Source organism: Salvia hispanica, chromosome 4 (assembly GCF_023119035.1).
Source record: "Salvia hispanica cultivar TCC Black 2014 chromosome 4, UniMelb_Shisp_WGS_1.0, whole genome shotgun sequence".
Classification (NCBI taxonomy): domain Eukaryota; kingdom Viridiplantae; phylum Streptophyta; class Magnoliopsida; order Lamiales; family Lamiaceae; genus Salvia; species Salvia hispanica.
This window is the reverse complement of record NC_062968.1, coordinates 11138193-11157496: the sequence shown is the minus strand read 5'-3', so window position 1 is coordinate 11157496 and position 19304 is coordinate 11138193. Positions and strand designations below refer to the sequence as shown.

The following is a 19304-nucleotide window of genomic DNA, read 5'->3' as shown; positions in this document are numbered from 1 at the left end:
GATGCTCTTACTACTCCCTCGTCCCGACTAAGATGACACATTCCTTAGCCGACACGGGATTTTAGGAATTATTGGTTAAGGTGTTTAATTGGAGAGATAAAAGGTGGGTAGAAGTATTAAAATAGAGAGAGAAAGAAAAGATGAATATTTTAATAAGGGTGGGAAAAAGTGGTTGAGTGTATTAATTGGAGAGAGAAAGTTTAAAAAAAAGAAATGTGTCATCTTAGTTGTGACAAACTAAAGAGGAAAATGTGTCATCTTAAGTGGGACGGAGAGACTTATTATTAAGTTTATTACCTGCCATTCGATAAAAAAAATATGTTTTGTTCCAAAATTAACCTTTTTCCTCAAATTTAATGATCAAACTAAATTAATGATTTAATTATAAATCTAACTAATTCGATATTTAAATTTATAAAATATCTTTCACCTATATTAAAATATATTACTCCATCCATTTCATAAAAGATGTCTCACCTTCCTTTTTAGTTTAGTTTGTCCCACTAAAGATGTCACATTTCTATTTCTAAAAAAAGTTCTCTCTCACAATAAATATAAATATGTTACCTTCTCTTTCCACATAACAAACAAAACAAAACCTCATAAAATCATGTGTCATCCTATAAGTGTGACATCTTTTTTTCTGGGACGGAGGAAGTAATATTTATAAATTATTTTATTACATATGATAAAATATATTCAAATTTACAAAATATTTTTTACCTATAATAAAATAAAATTGAATTCAAATTTATAAAATATTTTTACCTATAATAAAAATAAAATTTAAATTAACTTTTATAAAATATTCACAAATTTAGTTTTTATTATACGTAAAAAAAAAGGTAAAATATTTTATAAATTATAATTTAATTTTTACTATAGGTATTTTTTTTTCAATTTTAGTATTAAATTGATTACGTTAATCTGACTAATTAGATTCATAGTTAAGTCACTAATTTGGTCAAATGACGTTTGACTGTTAAATTTAACAGAAAAGGTAATTTTGGACCAAAACGTATTATTTGTAACCAAAAGGTAATAAACTTAATGTAAAAGACCTAAAATTTTTTTAGAGCAAATGTAAGGGACTAAATTTAGAGTTTAGTGTATTATATTTGCTAGTGGTGAATTTTTTCGAATGTCAATAATAATAAACAAAATCATCATATATTAAATTTAGGGCTAATAGTTGTTTAAGTTAGGAAGTTTTGCCAAATTCAGACTTGTCCCGTGAATTTTGGAATTGAAATATTGAATCACGAAATTACGTTTTTTTCTTAATTGTACCATCTATACACAAAATGTCGTCTTTCAACGATATTCAAAACGACAAGTTTCATTAAAAAAAAGTTTTTTTCTTTTACATTCCTTTATTTTTCTCATTTTCTTCTTATTTTATTGGAACATTGTTGTTTTCAACATCACAAAAAGATGTCGATTTGTGCATAAATGAGGCAATTGAAAAAAACTGAAACTTCGTAATTTAATATTCTAATTTTAGAGTTCATATTACAGACAAAAATATGGTCAAACTTTGTGATTTAAATGACTATTATCCCTTCAATTTATAATTGGAGTAAATTATTACTCCCTCCGTCCCATAAAAGTTGAGTCACTTCATTCTGCGCACTTATTTTGAAAAAATCGTAATAAATAGTTAAAGTGGATAAATAGTAAAGTAAATTTGAAAATAATGTAGAGAAGACTCTTATCTACGTTATTCTCGATTTTACTTTACTATTTATCCATTCTAACTATTTATTATGATTTTTTCAAAACGAGTGCAAAAAATGAAGTGACTCAACTTTTATGGGACAGAGGGAGTACAAATATTTATTCCCTTAAAATCTTCTTTCATTATTATTCTGTTAGGGTGTGTTTGTAGACACTGTGTAAAAAGGTACTACTACTATTTGGAGGCTTTTTACATTGTTCGGTTTCTTTGAAATTTTTTCTCGCTACCCAGTATTGAAGAGGTGACGCGATCCCAAAGTGAGAAAACAAACATACCCTTTCCGAAAAACACAAACCCATGTTGGAGGTGGTATGGGGGTTGGACACAATCTTCCTTTGCTCAAAAATAAAGCTGAGTTTTATCTTTGTCCCAAGTTTCGTATCCGTGGAAAATGAGTTGGCCCAACTATCTCATCATTTACGAAAACTCTTACTCGATTTGCTTCCGGAGACTGGAGAGTGGCGTAGATAAACTACCAGCCAAATGAGCATTTGTAATCAATTCAATCACATATTCTTTGAACCCATTGATGGCCTATATTTCCCCTAATTTTGAAAAGGGTTTTGCAACCCGTTAGTTTTTTTAAGCACAATTGGTGGTTTTGAATTATTTTCGTTCTCGTGGTATAGGTCTGTAGCGAGACCTCATCAAATTCCTGTAATGATTTGTAGTCGAAGACCTATAAGGGAGACTAAGGTAAACTCCACAACTAAAATCTAACTCGTTCTAAAATTACTTACATTCACAGTCGACACATGTTGAATTCGTAGTTTCATTCCCCAATTCTAAGAGTGCTTTTGAAAACATAAGTTTCTTGTTCATTTTTGTTGATTTTGATGTCAATTAGTTTCTCATTTACATGGTATGGATGTCTATTGACACTTTGACTTCATGAATTATGATTTCGGGGAATACGATTATTTGAATTATGGTTTCTGAGATTTATGATTCCTTATAAACATATAAATATTGTGTTTGGACATATGTCGGGATTGTGAAACAATACTTCTCTTCTTCGCAAACAAGGAACAACAAAATTAATGTAATTAATAAATGGTTCAACGCCTCGTGTCAATCCTCCAGCAAATAAATAGCATAAATTGAATATTTGCAGAGTTTGATTTTTGGTTTTCCAAAATCAAATTTCAAGTTCAACGCCTCCTTTCATTCCTCCCGCAAATAAATATAGCATAAATCCACCTGCAAATATTCAAACGTTCCCACCTTTTCAAACCTTGTCATTTGATGTAAAAAAAAAAAAAAACTTGGCATTTATTTGATATTCTCGGATGATATATTCAATTTTATGTAATAATGAAAATGTCTACCCACAAACCATCAATAGATTGTAATTCCTTTAAAATTAGACAAAGAAAACCACAATTTCAAATTAGTTGCCTTCTCCGCTTATAGCATTCACTACGGAAGGGCATTTATTATTATTATTATTATTATTATTATTATTATTATTATTATTATTATTATTATTATTATTATTATTAGCAATAGAAGAATCTATCAAGGGCCTACCCCACTTTCCATTTCATTTACACAACATCAATATTTGTATATTTTAATTTTAATTGTTTCACTCAATTAAAATGCTGAATAAGAATAAATTCAAGACAAATAAATTATAGAAAACTTACTTAATTGAAAAAAAGCCTACATTTCAAAAAATACAGAAAGTAACCAATAAAAAAAGACACGTATAAAAACCTCGAAAATAGTGATTCAAACACCATCTTCGGAAGCTAGACCCAATTGTGTCTTCATTATGCTCTGATAGTTTTCTAGATGTACATCTTAACCCGATCGTCTGGTTCATCTCGGTACAGCTTGTAGAACTTGTGCAGCTGAGCATAGCCAGCAACTCTTATATTACCATCCTTGTCAATGTCGGTCAACTGGGAGGCGCTCCCCTGTGTCTTCCCAGTCCCCTTCGCCCCTGCCTTCACCAATTTCACTCTGGTTGGACGCCGATGAGTGGGTTAAATTACCTCAACCGACTCGGTTAAGTCGGTTGGTACCGGTCCACCATAGCTCAAACTCTGGGATCCGACGAGCCTCGTCCTCCTCGAGCCTTGCGTCATTGCCACCTCAATCCCCACCTGGAATTTGGTTTGATCCTTCAGTTTCATGTAGGCTTCCTAGTGACTGAATCCCATGCTATTGACGGTGCTCGTGAACTGGGCTTGCGACAACTCCCGCACATCGTCGTAGCTGATGCACTATTTTTTAGTACTACAAGGAAAAAATAGTATAGCTAAAGGTTAGTACCGGAATATCGAACACAAATAATATAACTGCAACTGGTTATCATGTAACTAAGCATCATATACTATTTAGAGAAACAAAAGTTTTGGTTAGATTAATTAATTAGACAAAAAATAAATAAACAAATCATGTAAATAAAGAAGTTAAATCAGGCAAAGGGTGGAATTCCAAAGATAGAGCTTTCACAATTATGGTTTACACAAAACACAGTTATGATACCCTAGCACAGTTCATACTTCACTAGAACGAGTAACATAAATTTTGCTCATGCGGCACAAAGTAGATCACATACACTAGGGTCGTCAATTCTAGATTTGTAACTCCCAAAAGCATGTAAGACTCATATTGTTCTCGCTCTCAATTAAAAGTACCATTTTAAAGGAAATTAATTGTAGCGTCTCAATGATGAATTGTTGTGCAATCTTTAGTCTTTTATTTCCTTGCTCCAATATCCAAGAATGGTGGATGGAATGATGGATGGGGGAATTAGGGTTGGAGAGTGGAGAAGGCGCCTTGGGGCTCCCCAATTTTGGAGGCTATGAATGGTTCAATATTATGAATGAGGTTATAGAGTCTATATACGCTTGAAAAAAGGTTAAAATTGGTAAAAAAAGTGTTCTCCAAGTAATTGGAGAGATGTAAATTTCGTGCTCCATAGGTTAAGGAAATGATTTGGCTTCACAAGGTAATAGTTTCATTCCTTCCTTAATTTCCGCCTAAATTCAGCATATGACAGTGATAAAGCTCGTTTCATGTTGGTTTTGGGGTAATTTACATGTTTCTTGAGAAGATAATGCGCAAACAAAAGTTTAAGTGTGCAGGTTTTTGTTGGATCAAGTAGATTGTGCAAACTAGCCGAGCAAAAGCGGATTGAGCAAAAGTGGAGTGGAAAGATGTCGAAAAGTCGCATGATTGATCAAGACGAATTATCAGTTCAAGGAGTAGGACAGAGGAGAGAGCATTCAAAGACACCTTTTACTATAAGGGTACAAACGTCAAATCATGAAGGGCATACCCTATGGATTTGAGCCTTGAGCCGTCCTATAAAAGGGGATCAACATGGAAAGAAGAAACAGCCCCTTTTGGAGAGAGTCTCTCCACACACACGCACACATCCTTAGAACTAGTTCTCAGCCTAAGTCCACTCGACACTTCAGAATGCTCTCTGCCTCCTGGCTCGGTGGGGAGAGCACCGTAGTTCTTGTCGTTCTAATCGTTTGTTGTCCCACCGGTCTTTGAGCGAAGATACATCTTTACATTTCTGTTTGCATCATTTGGTTTCGTTTCTTAAGTATTTCTCGTGTTTTGAACATATTAGTTTAAAGATCTTTTAGTATTTTGTTGTTGGGTTTGAATATTGTCTCGATTTATTATGAAGTTATGGAAGTTTTTGTTGGATCTTGTGATGTTGAGTTTTGTTTATGTTTGTTGAATGCTTTTCGCAATTGGTAGTTGTTTAGAATCTCTAGATCTAGCTTATTAGTGTCTGATTTCGTAGATCCATGTTAGTTAATGTTTGATTTCGTAGATCTGATATGTCCTTGAAACCGGTATCTTTGCACGCGTTCTTAAAATGTAAAGTATATAATCACGGACTGATTGGACCAAATTGATCAAGCAGACTCACTAGACCTATCTACGTATCGTCGGACGCGCAATCCGAAGCTACTTTCAAAATCTTAACCCATAAATACTATTCATTAGTATAGGGAAATAAGGATCGAATCCCACAAGGATGAAGGTGTAGAGCATGTGTTCGAGACATTTTGGGGGGCTTTTGGCTGCTGCCACGCAAACCAAGTGGGTTAAGAATCTACTTGATTTAGAAGACTAAACATGGAACTCTACCTAACAGATCAACTAGATAAGCTACGTACGACAACATGCATGAACGACTAAACTTGCAACATACATTTGAATATAAGAATAAACAACTAAGAGCACCTATAACTACTAGACCATGTTGGAACTTTCCTAAAATAGGCAGACAAAGTGTAAAAGTAAGTGGGGACCAATTTTCCTAAACTGACTGGTTTGGCAGAAAAGCTGTTAAAGTTCATATCTGATTTCTAACTACTCCCTACTCCATCTTCTTCAAACAACCAAGTAAAAACAAAGAGCAAGAACAGAGCATTGAACAACATTGACGAAGAAAAACAAAGTAGGCTCCAAAACGAGTCGCGAACGAGAAATTTAAACTAAGAATTACTGGATCTATGCTAACTGGTCAACCAGAACGACGAACGACAGAAATAAACCTTGATCATGCATTTCCCAAAACAGAACATACTAGATCTAAGAAATCAATACTGTCTAACATGAATCCGCAAAATTAGACGTTAAACAAGCTAGATCTAAGGGATCTTAACAAGTAACAACTGTGAAAAACATCCAACAAAGCACAAATAAAACTCAACATCACCAAATCCAACAAGAACTCCAACGTAAACTTCCATAACAGTAGAAATAAGATCAGATCCAAATTCCAAAACGATAATATCCAAGACCAACAATGAAATAACTACGAAATTCTTAAGCTAAGAGGTTCAAAGTACCAAACACTTGCGAAATGAAACAAAAAATGTTGCAAGATAGAAATGAAATTGTATCTTCGCTCCTCGGAGCTGTGGAACCACGATTACAAACTAACGAAACTAGGATTTCCTCCCCTTCCAAGCGTGGAGGCAGAGAGCTTGAAACTGGAGTTGGAGTGGACTTGTAGCTAAGAACTTGATTTAGGATGACTGTGTGTGGAGAGACTCTGAAAAAAGAGGGTGAAAAATGAGCTAGAAGAGCTCTAAAGGAGGCTTGCTCTCTTCCTGCAATGTTGGTCCCTTTATATAGGGTGGCTTGAGGCCCAAATCCCTAGGGTATGCCTTCCATGATTTGACCCTTCCATGATTTGACATTTGTACCCTTAAACTAATGGTGTATTTGGGTTCTCTTTCCCCTGTCTTACTCCTTGCTGTCTGCTTCTTCTGATAATTCTCCTTGGTCAATTTGGCGGTGCTATGAGAATAAAGATAGCATATTTGATTCACATCAATTTTCTAATGGACACTGACGGGAGGTTCAAGATCTCGATAAGTGGGAGGGTGGCACCTAGTCCTCGTTGGGATCAAGCTCCAAACGGACGAGGTCGCAAGCCAGCTCGCTAGAGCTTATTTGGGTGGGTCCATCGCCGGTGTGAGTGGGTCAAGAGTCGGTTTGCAACGTCATCCAATTAGGATGAAGACGACGAAAGCTAGCCCTAGAGGACAGAGCCTAGCGGAGCCCCAAGCTCCCCCATCCTCATATTCCAATCCAGATATTTTATACGAATATTTCTTGAACATCATTAATGTTGACAGTACAGTATGAATGTGCTCCAACTATTTGCGCATGGATAGCATATTATGAGCCTCCAACAAAAATTGGGCCTACCAACTGTGTCGCCGCCGCTCAAGTAGTTTAAAACAATTAGATTTTTAATTGTATAATTTTTAAATTTTAAGGATTTTATTATGTAATTTTTGTAATATTTGGTTTTTTAACGAAGTTATATTATTGAAATGTTTTGGTATTATTTTTAGATATGAAATGGTGTGACCAATGAATAGTGAAGAGAAGAGTTGGTTAAGGGAAAAAATGATTGCACGTGTTGTTTCTTAAATACTTTCTCTGTTCCATAGTAATAGAGACATTTTATTTTGCGCACTCATTTTAAAAAAATAATTATAAATAGTTAAAGTGGAGAAAAAGTAAAGTAATAGAGATAATATTGTAGATAAGACTCTTCTCTACATTATTTTTTCTCTTACTTTACTCTCTCTCCACTTTAACTATTTAATATCATTTTTTCAAAATGAGTGCAGAAAATGAAATGTCACTATTACTATGGAACGGAGGGAGTAAGAGATAAGGCAAATGGTGATATAACTTAAAGGTGAGATAATGAAGGGATAATCATTGTGGATGCGCTGCGCTTAGTAGACAAGAGATCTATTTTTAAAAAATAGACTAAAGTAAATGTTTTTTTTTTCCTATGGATGCCTGAAATTGTAAAATATGTTCTTATTTGTGGACGGAGGGAATATGTAATTCAAAATTTAACTTTTTCAGTTTTTACGAATCAATAATCGAATTGCAAATCTAAATTTTGAAAAAGAAAATAATTTCATCTGAAAGTTCAAACTAAATTTGGGTCGATTTCGTTAGCTTGCTGGAACAATGGATCTTTTGATCAACACTGATTTCGAATAACCATTGGTCACCCGACACGTGGCGCCTACTTTATTGGTGACGCTGTCTGATTTGATTCAGCAGTGGGCAGTAATAATCCACCACCACGCATTGACGGGCGCGTCTAATCCACTCCAACAAAGTATCTTGACCGTGAGCCCCACGCGCCTGATTGTTCACGCTTTAATGACATTGGTTAAATCCATGAACCCTAAATTTCATCTCTCCAACCATCTGCTACTGCACATGCTATATGATCATAAAAACTTTGTTACAAAGAGTCTTCCTTCCACTAGAATAAATCCACCTTCCTCTCTCTCTCTCTAGATCTCTCTCTCACTAAAGCACACACACACACGCAGTTATTTTAACTCATGTTCTAGCGTTTCTATAAATAGAACAGTCCTTTTTTAAGTTTTTCTTTTTAGGGTTTGAAGATTGTTACCCTTTTAGTTAAAGAAATTTCTTGGGTGAAGAAAGAGGAAAGTGAAGGTTTAATAGTTACATAATTATTAAATTAGATGTATATATATTATAAATAGGGATCATGGGTAGGGGAAGAGTGGAGCTTAAGAGGATAGAAAACAAGATAAATAGACAGGTTACATTTGCAAAGAGGAGAAATGGTTTGCTCAAGAAAGCTTATGAACTCTCTGTTCTCTGCGATGCTGAGGTTGCTCTTATCATTTTCTCCAACCGTGGCAAGCTTTATGAATTCTGCAGCACATCAAAGTAAATTATATCTCCTATCTCTCTCTCTCCCCCCAATTTGTATGAAATTCAATTCTTAGCATGTTGATTTTTTTGTTTTTCTTTACTTGATTCTTACAATTAAGACAAATTTATGTTTTAATTACTTAGTTTTTGTGATTTGGAATTCTGTCAAAGTGTTTTAATTGCGTCTCAACTTTTATCGATTCGATTCTGGCTTCTAACCTTGATGTAATTGGGAGAAACGTGACAGATAATATAGTGATTTTCTGTTATCCGTGAAATTAAGGAATTATTTTCCAGTCTGACAACTTTTAGCTGGTTTCAAGCTTGATTCCTTTTATTGAATTTGTACAAGATTTGTTCAGGAGTACCAAACAATTTATTTATAGATTTTTAAGGTGATCTTTCCATTCAATTAATAAAGACAATGCAGTCAGTTGGAGTTGTTGGTTTTCATCAGGTTTGAAAGATCATCTTTTGACAAGGTTAATCTATACTTTGCAATTAAAATAAACTTCTATTTTGTTTAGCTAAAGTACTCCCTTCGTCCCATAAAAATAAGGGCATTTTTCTTTTTCGTCCATCCCATAAAATTATCCATTTCCATTTATGGAAAGTTCTCTCATACTCATTACATGTATACATCAATTTATTTACACTTATACCACTAGGACCCACCATTAAACACTAACAATAATGTGAGTCCCACTATCTGCTAACACTATTTTAGTTTTTAACTACCATTCTCATCATTTCTCTTACTTTACCAATTATGCATAGATGGAGTTTTATTTTCATGGCTGTTGAGGTGATATTTGTTTTTTTTTTCAGTAAAATCTTTCTAATTTCTAAATTCTAGCTAACTGGTTTTATTTGATGAGTAAATCTTTCATAGTCTACGGCTGATAAGTTTTATGATGAACAACTTAAGTTAATTAGGAGATCTACCACAAATTTAATGTTTATAGTGAAACTAATTAATTGTTTGACCTACCATTTACATTTTCATCGCTAGAAGCTAGTAGCATTATACATTCGGTTAGTCCTATTATAGATTGCATTTATTATGCAAATTCAGAAATTCATTTCGAGACCGGTAATGCGAGAATTAATTAATTTCCATTACGCACTCTTATCCTGCAATATACATATAGCTAATTGCACTATTATGCCTTTTTGGCAGCATGCTCAAGACACTTGAAAGGTACCAAAAATGCAGTTATGGTTCTTTAGAAGTCAACCATCCAGGCAAGGATATTGAGGTACTATGCGTTCTTTTAAAACATCGAGAATGCAACATAAGACGATAATAAGATCTTGCCTCGGGCGGGTTACATGTTTCTATTCTAATTTTGGAAAAAATGGTTTATATGGTGTTAAAAATAGACGAGGTTTACCCTTCCTTATTTCGAAAAAGAAAGGAATTAGAATTAGAATCCTAAATAAGAATTATTTCAGATTGAGTGGAACAAATAGATGTAGCAAATTTGGTCTTATGTCAATTCCATGGAATATATATAATATATTGATATGGAAATGAAAATAATATACGCAATTACACATATAGAAAGAGAATATTGTAGATTGATATATAAATAAAAACTTAAGCGTTTATCTTTAGACTGAATCATCTTGTGTGCTTGTATGGAATATTCAATGATATATCAAATTGAAGTTTGGAACTGTTGTTTTGTAGCAAAGCAGCTATAGGGAGTATCTTAAGCTTAAAGCCAAATATGAATCCCTCCAACGATATCAAAGGTGATAAACTTTCGTCCACTTTTTTTTATCTCAAGTATATGTGTATAATGCAATAACATTTGAAACTCTAGTAATTAATTATATAATGCAGGCAACTTCTTGGTGATGATCTTGGGCCTCTGAACATCAATGATCTTGAGCACATTGAACATCAATTGGAGACATCACTGAAACACATTAGATCTACAAGAGTAAGCTGGAAACAAAATAGTTTTTTAATTAGTTTTTATTTGCACATATTATTGCAAAACAAGATACTACAATAGCCATTACATATTGATAGTTTTATATCACAAATATTAGTTGAGAAAACGCGAGATAAAATTAAATTCTCAGTTTCGTCATTAACTTACGTGCAGACACAGGTTATGCTTGATCAGCTTTCTGATCTTCAATCAAAGGTATATTTGATTTTTTTTTCTCTATACTATGATCATATAGTATTTAATTTTAGTAATAAATAATTATGAGTCCAGGAGAAGTTGATGCTTGACGCTAACAAAGCTTTGGAGAGAAAGGTTAGTTTGCACAAAAATGTATAGAATGCATAAACATTTTATTTATTTATAGGCAATCATCAATTATAATTACAATTGTCTAGTTTATGAATTTTGATGGTAAGTTGGAAGAGATATATGCTGCAAATCAGCTTCAACAATCGTGGGTAGGAGGAGGTGGGGAGCACAGTAACAACTATGCTCATCACCACGCTCAATCCCAGGGCTTCTTTCAGCCTCTTGATTGCAACTCTACTCTCCAAATCGGGTTAGATTGTTTTTTAAAATATTGATTTGTTTATTTTTTTATTTGAAATGGTTGGCTTTTATTATATGTGCACGCATGGATATGGACAATGGAATAAATCTGGCAATTTCCTTTAAAGACGTATTTATAGAGTGAATATACATGACTGTCAATTATTACCAAAATCCATAACCATTTTGTAGAGTTCATCTATGGAAAATGGTTAAAAACTACTCCATTCGTCACATAAAAATATGTGCACTTTCCATTTCTGTCCGTCCATAAAAATATAAACATTTCTATTTATATAAAGTTGTCTCCAACTCATTACTCGTATACATCAATTTATTTACAACTTATACCTCTATAACCCATTATTATAACTCATTAAAAACTAATAATAATGTAGGTTTCACTATCCACTAACACTACTTTAACTACCCTTCTTCTCATTTCTCTTACTTTACCAATAGTGCATTAATTCTCGTGCCACTTCAAATGCACTAATTTTTATGGGACAGAGAGAGTACTATTTTTTAATGTTTGTTTTTTGGTTTGGGAAAATAGGTATAGTGATCCAGTGAGTTCGAGCCAGATGACAGCAGCAACGGATGTTCAAAACGCCAACGGAATAGTCCCTGGGTGGATGCTCTGACTCTTATTTGCAATACAGTATAACTTTGCAAGCCTACTACAAGAAGCATATAATATGATATATATTTCTTGTATTTTCTAGATACATTCATAAATAATGTATGCGATCAAAACTTATTAAAATGTATGCACAAAACTTATTAAAAACTGATGCATGGCCAAACCAGGGACTCTGTTTTGCCTTAACTATTCAGACTCTCAATCAAATTTGTATGTATGCTATAATATTTAGATGTTCTCTATTCTGTTGCCTTTTCCCCATGTTAGAGCTTCTATAATGGTTCGCTCTATCTCACATCCTATCTCATTTTCTCCTCCCATGTTAGTATTTTATCCCACATTTTATCTTCCTGCAACGGAAAGCCTATCTTACAGTCTATCTTATTTCCACATCAGCACTATTTTGCTTTAATTTTTTGCACTTTGATGTTTAATATGTTATCATCAAATAAATTAAGTAAAAATACCAACATAATACAATGTGCAAATCTTCGTTGTATTACAATATTTGAAAAAGAATACAACGAGAGCAAACATAAATAAAATTAAAATACGCATCTGTGGTTACATGCCCAGACTTCTTCTATCATATCGCTCTGGAGTTAAAGATGGGCGTCTTGCTAGCGTATGTCAACATATGTCCGAAGATATTCAGCGTAGTCGTATGGGACACCCTGGCGGTGGGACCTGCGGGAAATACCTTGACTTGGTCCAGCAGTGTCTTCATCGGCGACGCCTTCACCTTCATTGTCCACTATCATATTATACAAGATGATGGCCGCATAAATGATATCGTGATATCACCTGATGGAACTGGCAGTGGAAGCGCTCACATAAATCAATTACATAATAATTCTGATCTATTTAGCAGATTATTTAGACAAATTCTATTCGCATAATTATCACATGTATCATGCTCATAACTCAAATAAAACATGCTTTAAATTAATTGAAACCTAAAACATGCTTTTCTACGGTTTAGCCATTATACCTTGATGATTCTCCAAAGAATCGAAGATAGCTAGCGCCTTCTCCACGTGAAGGTTTTTAGTACAAAACCACGGATCTTCTGTCTGGTTCCCGGACTGTAAACTGATATCAGGGTGGGCTGATCTCACCAGTGTACTAGGACTTAAATAAAGAAGACGGAAATCCTTTTCCTCGGAGGAGAGAAAATCGCCCCTTGTCTATGTAGAGAGGGGGGCGAAAATTTTAGAAGAAAAATAAGTGTGTTTTCTGTCTCCTTTATTCTCCTATTTATAATAGGTCACATATTGGGCCCAGACAGGGATCTACGGAAGGCTTTGGATATGGGCTCCTCTAATTAGCTTTTTACTAATTAAATTAAACCCAATTTAATATAAGCTTATAATTGGAATATTACAAGCAGCCACTACAGAAGTAATATTGCACTCCCCATCCAAATCCGAAATTATAAGTACTTCGGGTTTCCATTTCTTGATATTTATTTCCCACACTTAAGATAGAAATATCCATTAATTAATTATTGTCTGCTGTGGACTTAATTAATTAATATCTTATTTATTCCAAGAGAGGACTCAACAAGAAAATCTTATTTATTATTCATAGAGTAATCAAACTCCAACTAGCTAGGTTCCGAATAATAAAACCTTATTTCAAGCTTCTCTTGAGGATGTTATCAAACGAGACTCACCTCGCGCACGATTCAACATAATAGCAATCCTAGCACCGATAGATATTAATCACCACTACCCAATATACCAGGCTTATTGGGTTGCGAAAAACCCGCACCATTTGGTAAGTCAAAGTAGTGCATAATCAATACCGTATGCTCAATGCTAACGTACATTGATTAAGAAATGATAATTTACAAGACCTCGTCTTTCAGTATATAGCATAAAGACTGTCTCGCATGTTAGATCCATTCAGTGCTATACCACACCAATGTCATCTTATTTCAGTAAGGCTTAGAAATAATTGGACTGACATTGCAACCTTTCACGATAGGTAGTCTAAGCTTATCTAGGTTGTGAAATTCTTCTTTTTCTTTGTTTAGAACTGACCGTGTTACCTTAAAGTGAACGACGCCCACAACCGGTCTACTAAAACAAGACTTATACTTTGTTAAGTTACTTATACATTTAAACATGTAATAAAATCAAACTTGTATTTATGGTAACTCATTTCTCCACTAATTACTTTCTTTCTATTTTTCTCTTACTTTACCAATTTTGTATTAAAACTTGGTCGTTCGAAAAGTTTGGAGCACACCAAAAGCCCACTCCACATCCTTCCGCCCAGCCTCTTAACGTTGCGAAAAAAAAGTCCTCTTTGGCTCAGTTGGGCAACTGATCAATATTAGGTAATTAATGAGATATAAATAGCTCTATTTTTTTTGACATGGAGATAGTACTATTTTCGTGGTAGAAGGAGTGTGGTCAATATTAGGTAATTAATGAGATATAAATAGCTCTATTCATTGTCATGAAATAATATTAACTTTAAATATTCTTATATGCTTCTCCCTGTTTAATAAATATAAAGATTTTGGAGACACAATGACTTATAATTTGAAATCAGTAAATTATAACAGAAGAAAAAAAATGATTTCAGTATTGTTAGTAGAGAATGTAATTGACTTTTTATAAAGAAAAACATATAAAAAAAATGGAAGTACACTAATTTTTGGTACAAAGCAAAATAAAAAAGTTAAACTATTATGTGAGGGACGAGGGAAGTAATTAAACACTTATTTTGTTCCTTTATAGTTGAATGGTTTGTTCCTTTATAGTTGAGTGGTTGTTCTATTCTAAGAAGTTTCCTTACAGATGACTCTTTTAAAAAATGAGTATAATAATTAATTCATTTTGCTTTCTACTTCATTCTTTCTTTTATTTTATTCTTCCACTTTATTCATTTTTTTATTTTATTATATCTACTTTTTTTCCCTTTTATTTGATCTACTCCCTCCGTACCACTAAAGATAACTTACTTTCCTTTTTGGTACTATATTCCAATAAAGATGACTTATTACTAAAATTGGAAACACTTTTATCTCTACTTTATTCCCTCTCTCATACTTTACTCTCTTCACTTAACACACAAAATATAGTTGCATAAAATCATGTGACACCTGAGGAAGAAGTCATCTTCCCTGAGACGGAGGGTGTAACGCCCCACTTTTTCGAACCCTAATTTTTGTGACGTGGAAATTTTTGCATTAAATGCTTTTAATGCTATGATATGTGAAATTAAATGATGAGTGATAAATTGCAATATGCTATGTGACCTAAATTGCGATTTTTGAGTTGAGATTGAGTTGAATGGTCAATTTGTTGAATATGTGACGTGGCTATTGAATAGTCAATATTGTGGAAAATATGACGTGGCCGTGGAATGGTCAAAGTCGTTTGAAAATGTGAAGTGGAGGTGAATTTCGAAAATCTGGATATTTTGATGTGGGAAGAAATAATATTTGTGGTGAAATATTATTCTAAGGGATGAGTGAGAATTTAATAGGAGCATTATTTAAGTATGTGGAATTTTCGACCCTCCTATTTATTGGAAAGAAATCCTATTTTTCTTGGATTTAATTATTGCTTGGGGTAATTATCCGAATTAAATCCAAACTCCGATTATTCCTTATTAATTGGTGAAATTTTCGGCCCCTATATTGTGTCTAGGAGGATTTTCGAAAATCCCTTATATTATGGGAGAAGGGAATTGTTATTATATTATTTGATCCCTTGTTTATTCTCTTCCATAAATAAATTCAAATATCCTAGCATATCTTGCCAAATCTAAGAAGATCTTACCATATCCTAATTTAATTAGGATTTTAATTAAACCCCTTTTGAGAAAGGCAAACTACACACCACTTTTCCTATTTAATTGGGGAGTATTTTTATTTTATTCTTGCTCCGTGATATTTTATTCTACTCCGTGAAATATTCAAATTAAATCAGAGGCTAATTTAATAGCCTAGAATTCGAAATTCCCTATTCTTCTCCTAGTAAATCACGCCAGATTCAACTATCAAATCTCTCCAAATCTTCCAAATCTTGATTTATTTAATTATTGGATATTATTTTTGGCACTCTATAAATACATGTGAGAAACCTAACCCTAGCACTACAGAAAACCGCCCCCCACTCCCAAAAATCTCGACATCTCTTTCTCCCCACTCTCTCAAAATTTTCATCTACTTTCTCCATTAATTCTTCATCTTTTGGAAAAGAATTGAAGCTGCAATTCAAGAATTCATTGAAGAATCAAGATTCTACTTGTTTCTACCGTTTGTTTTTGCAAGAAAAGGTACTTCTATTATTAATCTTTTCTTCCTCTACCGATTAATCGGTGTTCTTGAGTCCACATGCATCTAGAACGAGTGAAGGGGGAATTTAATCGGTGAAATTGGATGCATGTATGTGTGTGTGTGTGTATGTGCATGCCTCGATAGGCATGCACATGTGTGGTGTGTGTGTGCGTGTGTTGTGTGGAGAAAAGCACCCATGCGTGACACGATTTGATGATAAATCTGGAGTGTTGTGTGATAAAAACGATATGATAATCGTACTTTGATTCTGATTGTTGATTTTGGAAATAATCGAAGGGAAAAAGGAAACGTGAGATCATGCATAATTTTAATCTATGATTTGAGACTTATTTGAAAAATATGAACTAAAGGTTATAGTTCGCGTTCCCGGTGGGATATCAAGAAGAAGTGCATTTTTGTTGAACTCGAAAGAAATCGAGGTGGGCTTTATTCTAAACTCTCTTCTATGTGCAAATTATGATGTTGGAGAAATAAGGGTGGATTAAACTGTTATGCCATGCCTATGAATTATTTTGGATATTGTGTGTGCCTGATGCCTAGATTGTGAGTACGCTCCATTAGGCTATAGTGGCTATGATTAAACGAATTCGGGTCTGAGTATGGGCCGCAAACCCTACCAGGCTGTGTACACGGTGGGATCGGGAGCCGTCCTTGCTAGTCGGCCGATCTCGTGGGCGAATAGTGTGGCCACACTTTCGTCGCACTATGAAATGATGATTGATGAGAAAATGGGAGGTATTATTTGACTGGCCAGTCCATGATATATTTTTGTGATACTCGATGCTTATCTTTAAATAAATGCAAACCTCGAGTTCACTATGGTAAGGGTGGCATAACTATAAAATGATTTGGTATGAGTCCACTGAGTATGTTTAAAATACTCAGCCCTGCATGTGTTTTCCCTATGTGCAGGTTGAGCGGCGATGGGCGGTCGGTGGTGTTGAGAAGATGGAATTGAATAATGGATGGTTGGGGTTTTGAGTGTTGTCGTGTCTTCATACATGGCTTCGCTTCTCTTGAAATGCTTCCGCTGAATATTTTGAAACTTATTATTTTTGGTTATGGTGAACTTAATTCTTTGTTTTGGAATGAGGAGAGTTATTGCGTTTTGTTGGAATTATGCTAAACCTTTGACTTTTGAGCCTTATCTATTAAGTCTTGATTCTCGTAAGTTAGCCGTTGACTTATTGCCTTGATCTTCATTAATTGCTAGGGTAAATCTCTTTAATTGAAACCCTAGTCTCTGTTCTTGTTGTTTTTAAGTTCGCCTAAGTAGCAGTCGCTGCATTTATTATACCCTAGAAATGCCGGGCTGTTACATTACGTTGGTATCAGAGCCTCAGTTCTTTCCGCTCTGGACCCAAGAGTCTTGTTGTCTTAAAATTTGAAATTTGGGGAAAATGATTAAATAATAATCGTCGAAGACTCAACACCACAACGCGTCTCCGCTCAACCACGAAGAATGAGGTAACAAGTATCTCGATGAGTATTGATTTGAGTTTGTGAAATGTTGGAAATTGCGATGGGAATATTACTCTGGTGTAAATGAAAATATTTCAATGGGAATCGAAGTTAATATGGCGTCTTTGAAAATATTGCTTGGAAGTGTGAAATGATGTATATGCGTGGATATGAATTTGCTAATTGCGACTATGCCAAGAATGATGAATGATGTTGTGCAAGTGAACTTGTATTTTTCTCGATAAAGAAAATCGGCAAATATGTGTTAGACTTTATGTGCTTGGATGAATGAAATCCTATATGATTGTGATTACTTGGCTGCTACGAAACAACTCCTATGGGAAATAGGAAGTAAATACTGGCTTTTGGAAAATGTTGTGAAGATATGAAATGGGAGACATTATGAGAATATACAAATTGTTTTTAACAATGAGGCATGAAGGCGTTGAATGTGATGGATATTGAAGTATGATTGTGAACTTGTATTGGTTGATGTTGAGATTTGTTATCACTTCTGCGAAACTAAAGAATTAACTTGAAGGAAATACATGTTGCTTCCATGAACGACAAAACTTTGTGCCTATGTGGTTGAAATTTCATGACTATGAAACTGTGAAAGGCAAAGCATGATACGCGTGTGGTTGCGAATTGTGATTGTGATGTAGATGCGCATGAACTGCATGATTTATGAAATGCGATTCCATGAATGATTGATTGACTGAGTGTTGCTATTCACATATATCGATTTACGATGCTTGTTATGAAACACCAAATGGGTTATATGACAAACATGTTTGATTGTGCAATATATGAATGAAGTTTCATGTGGTGATAATCTATGACCAATGAAGTACAAGGTATCGTATAGAATCACTTCGAGAGTGAAATGTGAAATTTGTGAACTTTGTTGCGAACGTAGAAGCCCTATGAAGCTTGAATAGCATTTAAGTAATGATCGAATATACGTTGAAGTGTGAGACTTCAAGCTATGCTTGAAATTATAGAGTGCCTAAGAAGTAGGCCAGACTGAACGTGCTAGAACTCAGTTGCAAGATGACAACTGCAATATCACTTTCCTGAGTGACAAAACCAACGAAAATATATATGTTGAACTTGGTGTATCCTTACAATGGTGAGATCATACCTAAGAGCTAATAAAACTATGCGGTCTTGCATACCCTGCCAAAGTGGCAACGCGACACAAATACGACGACGTTTATGACACATTAAGATCGCGTGTATAATGGCAATCGAAAATGACCATGTGGCATGGCAAGAAGAAGACTTTGAAGATGCGACCATCAAAAATAGTTATTAATTTCGATGATACGATGAATCTCAATGAATCCACGGTTTCATAGAACGATGTTACCATGTTCATGCTCGCGAAAAATGTGCGAGAGAGTGCGACCTTCG

General features: G+C 34.3%; 1 protein-coding gene across 2 annotated transcripts; it reads left to right on the top strand.

The window, feature by feature from the left end:
- The first annotated feature begins 8517 nt into the window (after positions 1–8517).
- LOC125219505 (agamous-like MADS-box protein MADS2) lies at positions 8518–12295 on the top strand. 2 transcript variants are annotated; one of them, XM_048121495.1, is made up of 8 exons: positions 8518–8968; positions 10134–10212; positions 10647–10711; positions 10803–10902; positions 11071–11112; positions 11188–11229; positions 11334–11476; positions 12023–12295. In XM_048121495.1, exons 1-8 carry the CDS (start codon positions 8784–8786, stop codon positions 12108–12110), a joined length of 744 nt encoding a protein of 247 aa, XP_047977452.1. In that variant the 5' UTR covers positions 8518–8783; the 3' UTR covers positions 12111–12295. The 2 variants fall into 2 exon arrangements, with proteins under 2 accessions (XP_047977452.1, XP_047977451.1); XM_048121494.1 differs by having other exon boundaries at positions 11313–11476.
- Positions 12296–19304: the final 7009 nt, after the last annotated feature.